This window comes from Antedon bifida, chromosome 4 (genome assembly GCF_963402885.1).
Source record: "Antedon bifida chromosome 4, ecAntBifi1.1, whole genome shotgun sequence".
NCBI classification, from domain to species: domain Eukaryota; kingdom Metazoa; phylum Echinodermata; class Crinoidea; order Comatulida; family Antedonidae; genus Antedon; species Antedon bifida.
The window spans coordinates 34,057,745-34,064,162 of record NC_136229.1 but is presented as its reverse complement, the minus strand read 5'-3'; the positions used below and the strand labels follow the sequence as shown (position 1 = coordinate 34,064,162).

At 35.0% G+C, this 6,418-nt stretch overlaps 2 protein-coding genes across 2 annotated transcripts in view; one reads left to right on the top strand and one right to left on the bottom strand.

The window, feature by feature from the left end:
• Positions 1–212: 212 nt before the first annotated feature.
• On the top strand, positions 213–2,754 carry LOC144840734 (isatin hydrolase-like). The gene is made up of 2 exons (XM_078696718.1): positions 213–489; positions 1,052–2,754. Exons 1-2 carry the CDS (start codon positions 305–307, stop codon positions 1,746–1,748), a joined length of 882 nt encoding a protein of 293 aa, XP_078552844.1. The 5' UTR covers positions 213–304; the 3' UTR covers positions 1,749–2,754.
• Positions 2,507–6,418, bottom strand: part of LOC144840732 (mitochondrial uncoupling protein 4-like) — a 26,666-nt gene continuing 22,754 nt past the window's right edge. Inside the window, exons 2-10 of the mRNA XM_078696717.1 lie at positions 5,544–5,739; positions 4,830–4,946; positions 4,667–4,729; positions 4,243–4,327; positions 3,992–4,114; positions 3,758–3,870; positions 3,586–3,670; positions 3,278–3,473; positions 2,507–2,946 (exon numbers count right to left, since the gene is read on the bottom strand). Coding sequence (XP_078552843.1) covers positions 2,875–2,946; positions 3,278–3,473; positions 3,586–3,670; positions 3,758–3,870; positions 3,992–4,114; positions 4,243–4,327; positions 4,667–4,729; positions 4,830–4,946; positions 5,544–5,637 — 948 coding nt within the window. The 5' untranslated portion in view covers positions 5,638–5,739 and the 3' untranslated portion in view covers positions 2,507–2,874. The remainder of the gene's footprint in view (positions 2,947–3,277; positions 3,474–3,585; positions 3,671–3,757; positions 3,871–3,991; positions 4,115–4,242; positions 4,328–4,666; positions 4,730–4,829; positions 4,947–5,543; positions 5,740–6,418) is intronic.

Here is a 6,418-nt window from a genome sequence, read left to right as displayed (position 1 = left end):
AATTCAATATTAACAGCAACCGATCCCGAGTAATTGGAGATTTCACGTTGCTCAGTAGACCTACACTTGCACTATCAGATCTTCCTATAACACTGCTATTATAGTGTGAAAACCGATGGGCGTTTGGGAATGCCGATGCAAATGAAACTTTTGTTGTCGCCTGTGTCAAGTGGCGGTTACGTCAAAGCATGGATTCCATGGTCAAAGGAAGTTAGTTGGTAGTTGTAAAATACTATAGTGTGAAAGGGAATTGCCGATAGGAAGGTTAGTTGTAATATCCGACGTAGTTTATTACCGTCTTAAGATGATTCTAATGCTTAGTATTACAGTAGCGTTTCAGTTTTGCTTTGTTTTTGTTTCATGTGATCATGGTGACAAGAACGTTATTATTGATCTAAGCTATTCTTACGATGAGGAAACCTTGTTTTGGCCAGGGAGCGATCGGTTTGTTCATACGATTGTCCAGCGGGGTCCAACAGGTGTTTTCTGGTAAGTCATTCACGGGTAGGAAAACGCAACCCGGACGTTTAAGATCATTTTAGTTGTAACTATTATAGCTATAGCATTATTATGATTCTTAAATTGGACACATAATAGTAAGCACTATTACCACCAGCTAGGCCTATATGTAGTGTAGTTCTTTTATGATAAAATAAATTAATTAATCTGGCGTGTTTTTTTTTTACAGTTCCCGTTACAAACATTGATAGTAGGCCTATGTACTTTACTAACCGCCCAAGGCTCTACAAATCCCTTTACATTTTAATTGCACATGCGCATAGTGGTAAAATTCGATTAAGATTTTTTTCCCCAAAATAAAATTATCCTTATAACATTAAATAAAGATGTATTTGTCCCCCAAAACATGAAAAATCAAAAGAAATTACATGTATTTCGCTTATTAAAAAGGCAAAATAAACAGTTCAATTTTCAGATTTAGGCTGCATTAATATACATTATTCCCATATTTAGGGGAAAAAATGCTAAACAATTGTTTTTTTAATATGGCCAAAGTCGTTAAATAATTTCAGATTTTATTTTGTATTTCAAGGTATGAGTCAAATAAATTTGAAATGGGCGAACATTCAGGAACACACATAGATGCCCCTTCACACTTTTCTGAGGGTAAACAGAGGATCCATGATATACCAAAGGAACATTTATTTGGCCCTGGTATTAAGGTGGATATATCAGAAAAGGCATCCATAAATTCTGACGCGTTACTCGAAGTTGAAGATTTAAAGAGCTGGGAAGAAGAAAATGGCATCATACCAAATGGTGCTATCTTAATGGTGTTTACGGATTGGGGACGATTTTACCCAAATCGTACAGCATACTTTGGCTCGGATCGTAACGACTCTTTCACAGATGAAAACGGGAAGTCTCTTCTTCATTTTCCAGGAGTTAGTCCCGAAGCTGCCAATTGGTTGATTATTAATCGTGATGTCGTTGGGGTTGGTATCGATACGCCATCTATTGACTATGGTCCGAGCCTTACTTTTTCTGCACATGTAAAACTGTATGAACAAAACATATATGGATTGGAAAACGTTGCCAACCTCGATCAGCTACCGACAACAGGAAGCACGGTTTACGCTTTACCTATCAAGATTAAGGATGGCAGTGGTGCTCCAGTTAGACTGTTTGCTGTTGCTGATGATGTCGGTACAAATAGTGCAGAATCAATGGCATTCTCCTTGTTCATTCTCCAGTTAGACTGTTTGCTGTTGCTGATGATGTCGGTATAAATAGTGCAGAATCAATGGCATTCTCCTTGTTCATTCTCCAGTTAGACTGTTTGCTGTTGCTGATGATGTCGGTATAAATAGTGCAGAATCAACTGCATTCTCCTTGTTCATTATTTTCTGCTTAAGCATCATATCTCTTTCTTTTAATCATAATTAGTTCATTCTTTCATCATACAATATAATCTGATAATTTTCTGTCGTTTAAGTGATTTTGCACTTGGTTTTGTAAAAATATATTTAACTGGTAAATTTCTACCCAATTAACCATTATATTATATTTAACTGGTAATCACTACCTAATTAACCATTATTTTTTAGTGGGCCTCATATTTTTGTATAATCAAAAACAGTACTTCAATCATATCAGACTGAATTTTCTCAAAGTTGCAGTAGTTCCAAATACAACTACTCTCCTTTCTGACTTTATATTTTCAGTTTCTCATACATACTATAGAAAGTAATACTTCTATAACATTCTATAGAAAGTAATACTTCTCAATTTTTGGTTTCTCAATAACTTCCAACATTTTTCTTTTTAGTTACTCCATATATGAAATGATTGGAAGGTTCACAGATTTGCATACTTATTTTTCTATTAAACTTTTATACACAAATTACACTATAGCAAAAGCATTGCATTTATTTCATCTGAAATGATAATATATATATACAGTATAACATTATACTCAATATACCATCATGCCTTCTTAATGTATATTTAACAATGGTAGAATCTCATTTGAAAATTGACCACCAAGTTCATTTGAAAATTGACCACCAAGTTCATTTGAAAATTGACCACCAAGTTCATTTGAAAATTGACCACCAAGTTCATTTGAAAATTGACCACCAAGTTCATTTGAAAATTGACCACCAAGTTCATTTGAAAATTGACCACCAAGTTCATTTGAAAATTGACCACCAAGTTCATTTGAAAATTGACCACCAAGTTCATTTGAAAATTGACCACCAAGTTCATTTGAAAATTGACCACCAAGTTCATTTGAAAATTGACCACCAAGTTTATTTTTAGCAATAAGAATGTCAGTCTGACAAGCACTTTATTGCTAGCCTCATTATCCATAACCTCATTCGATCCAAAGAAAGCACTAGTTTTGCTATAATTTTAGAAGGACCTCACTCCAGACAGTTTTCGGATCTCTTCATATGACAACCAAAAGACTAGCGACCAAGGTGCCTATTAAAGAATACAAAAAAATATATTTAATAAATACTACTAGTGTTTGTAAATCAGTTTACAAAAACAAAATACTACACAATTGCCTTTTCTTCATCTTTATACAAATAGGTATATAAAATCACTGTTGCGCTTCTCACACCAAGGTTTATTCCTTATTAACAATAAGATTAAAGTAAGTGTAATACTGCAGCAGTTATTTATACATTGTAGGTACAATTACTGGTTCAAAACCTGAACAATGAGGTACATGGGGTATGCTTAGGGGTGTGTGTTGTTGTATTGCCTATTGCCTTTAGTGCAAACTGAACAATGAAAAAGGATTTCTCACCATTCTCGCCCAGATAGGAAAAAATCCTTTATACAAGGCACCGAAACCTTCTTGACCTACTGTTTTCCGTAAACAATCCAACGATGATTTGTAAATTAAGCCTCTACCATTGGCATCGGTAGGCTGATTCATAATTCGTGTTTTAATCACATCTGCTGGTGTTCCTAAAATAGCAGCAACAAGACCTGAACATGCACTGTAAATAACAAAACCCATTACATGAGGGAATCTGTTTACCAGTAGTTATTCCTCTCACTTTATTTACCAGATGTTGATGTGATTTTATAATTGGATGTCTCCAACATTACCTTGCAAGGGTGTGTGTAAGCCAGTTATCTGTCAGCACTGTATTTCTTAAGATTATTTGTTTTGTTGTATCATAAGTTGCTAAGTCTATAAATAATAATAGAATACTTTAATTAGTTGTAGAGTACTCAAATGAATTACAGTATTATAAGAGTTAAGTTATTTTATACTTGCCTCCCATATTTACTAATGCTGCTCTTTGGACATTTGGTACCCAGCCCTTCCATAAACCTCGCACTCCTCCCTGTTTTACAATTTGAGTAAATGCATGGAATGTTCCTTTAACTCTAATATTAAATAAATTAAAGTTTATTATTTGATTTTTAATAAAAAAAAAACAATACAAGTGAAATCATGTCAAAAAAAATAATTTAATTACTACATTAAGACAACATCTAAAAACACAACCTCGGTGGTTTACCCTCCAACCGTCTCCGACCTTCCATCTGCATTTGAACTTTTACTAGGTCAGTTGGACTAGCAATGAATTGGCCTATGGCACCGGCTGCGAGGCCTCCACAAACAGCTTTCCTATTAGATGAGATAAATATCTTGTATAAAGAATGATACAAATACTCGCATCAAAAAGATTATCATTAAACTTAAAGACTATGCTTTTAGCTGATGATTGCCTGCATTAATTCAACAACTTCACATACCAAACAGGAAAAGTTCCATCTTCATTTTTACCCAATACATTATCACGAATATATTCATATGCACCCATTCTACAACCTGTGTATACTAAAGAATCGGAAACAAAACATTTTACTCATTTATATGCTGGATGTTTTTATTTACCAAAAGCATGTTCAATTTCCAGAAATACTAATTGAATTTGTTTCCTACATTGCTAAAAAACATTTTATTTATGTACACCAACTTGTTCACACTGCCTTTACAGAAGCTGTTTGTAGGCCCCATTATATAATTATCGTAATAATGTCTCGAAATCTGTTCGACCTGGGGTCCTCCACAGCCCCCTAGCCCCTGCCAATAGTTGCAAGCAAAATCATCCATACAGACCTACAGTACCAATTCAATGTTGGCAGGTATATGAATAATAATAGTAAATGTACTGACCAATATGTCTGTATATGGCTGGTGTAACTCCCTGCCATAACTTTAAGATGCCTTCTTCTTCAACTGGAATATTTAAAAAAATATATATGTAAATTTAGAAACTATTTAATGAAAAAAAAAATGACATCTTGTTCAGTACAGTAGTAGCCTACAAAAAACTTACCAACTCCTGCAGCTGTTCGCATCATTCCACGATAAGGGGCAGAATTCTGACTGTTTTTTACCCCGATTTCACCTTGAATTTGAAGACGGGTCTTAGTCAAATCCAGTGGAAATGTTCCTATAAATAAATTTTAAATATGCTAGATTTATACAAATAAAATGGCTTATAATATCTTTAAAATGTGCAGCACTTTCAGAAACTACAAAATTGTACTGCATGGATGATTTTCTGCCTTGATAATGATAGATGCTCTAGAACATCACCTACGTGAACTATGTTGTGTTTCTGTTAATCATTCTATGTACAGTGCTATACGTACATCTTGGAAAGGGTGCTTTTAATTAATAAAATAACGAATAATAATAATAATAATCTATTTTAAAGCATAAGCAATCCAAACACTAGGCCTATAATATTATGAGAATATCGGGCTTCGGCCCTCGATAAATAAAAACAGCAATCTAGACGAAATGAAAGGGGAAAAAAATAAAATATGCCCTCAAAAAAAATATGCCCTAAAAAATGTGTGTGTGTGCGGCAAATACAAAATAGCTGGGCCCGATCGTCTGTTCCCCGTCCGTGCTAGCTAGCTACTACACTAGGCACCGATAGGCCTAAACTAGGCCCTACCTACACTACTACTAGGCCTAGGCCTAGACCCTCTAGGCCTAGGCTAGGCCCTCCCAACTAATAAGGTAGCCTACCGCGCCGTACCTGTTTCAGCCACAGTTGCAGCACATGCTGATAAAACATATTTGAATATAGTACTGTCAGGATTCATCCAGGTCTGATTTAAAATACCTGGCATGACCTTTATTTATAAAAATTACAACCCCAGGCAGTTAATTAAAAACTCCCTGAAGTGTTCCCCATGCACAGTGTTCGCCCCATAATTATGACATGTCAATCAATCATACAGAGATCGATGATTATCATTCTGTGTTTTGTCAATAAAAAAACACGCAGTGAGTGATATTATAGCCGATCTCGTGAATTTTATGCTTAGCGCCCTCAATTTAATTTATTTTTAAAAAAAGGAATTAAAGTTTAGAATAAAAATTAATAATAATATCTCCTCAACGTAGTTTGGTAGGTATGCCGTGTTGTTCTGCAAATGAGTTTGTGCATGTGCAGTGGGGAAGATGGTATTGTTTTAGTCATTCGCGGTCAACACGCCACATTGTTACCTTTTGATTTTGTTAATGTCAAATCATGTAGGCCTAAAGAAACAATTTTCCGTGCAGGAACCTAGCAGCTCCCCTCCTTTAGTTTGCAAAAGTAATCTCGAAAAGAACCCCATGAAGCCTCTTCCGTTGAAAAGAAGCCAACATAAGAGTACTAAAAAATGAAGGAGCACATGGAATATGGATAGAATATAAGTCTCCAGGACCAGCCCCTGCCTATCCTAAACTAACTTTCTCTCTAAATATCTCACTTTCAAAATAAAGAAAAACATTTTATATTTATTTAATCGCAGAGATTCGAACCCCAGCTAGTAGAGGTGAGAGAATTCAAACAATAGTTACAAGAACACTAGCTGTTATGCGACAATGTACACGGTTAATGAAGGGTGACAATAGTATTCTTAC

Coding starts and splice junctions, on each gene's coding strand:
- LOC144840734 (XM_078696718.1), top strand. CDS start 305: ATGATTCTAATGCTTAGTATTACAGTAGCGTTTCAGTTTTGCTTTGTT. Junction 490..1,051: donor GGTCCAACAGGTGTTTTCTG/GTAAGTCATTCA, acceptor TTGTATTTCAAG/GTATGAGTCAAATAAATTTG.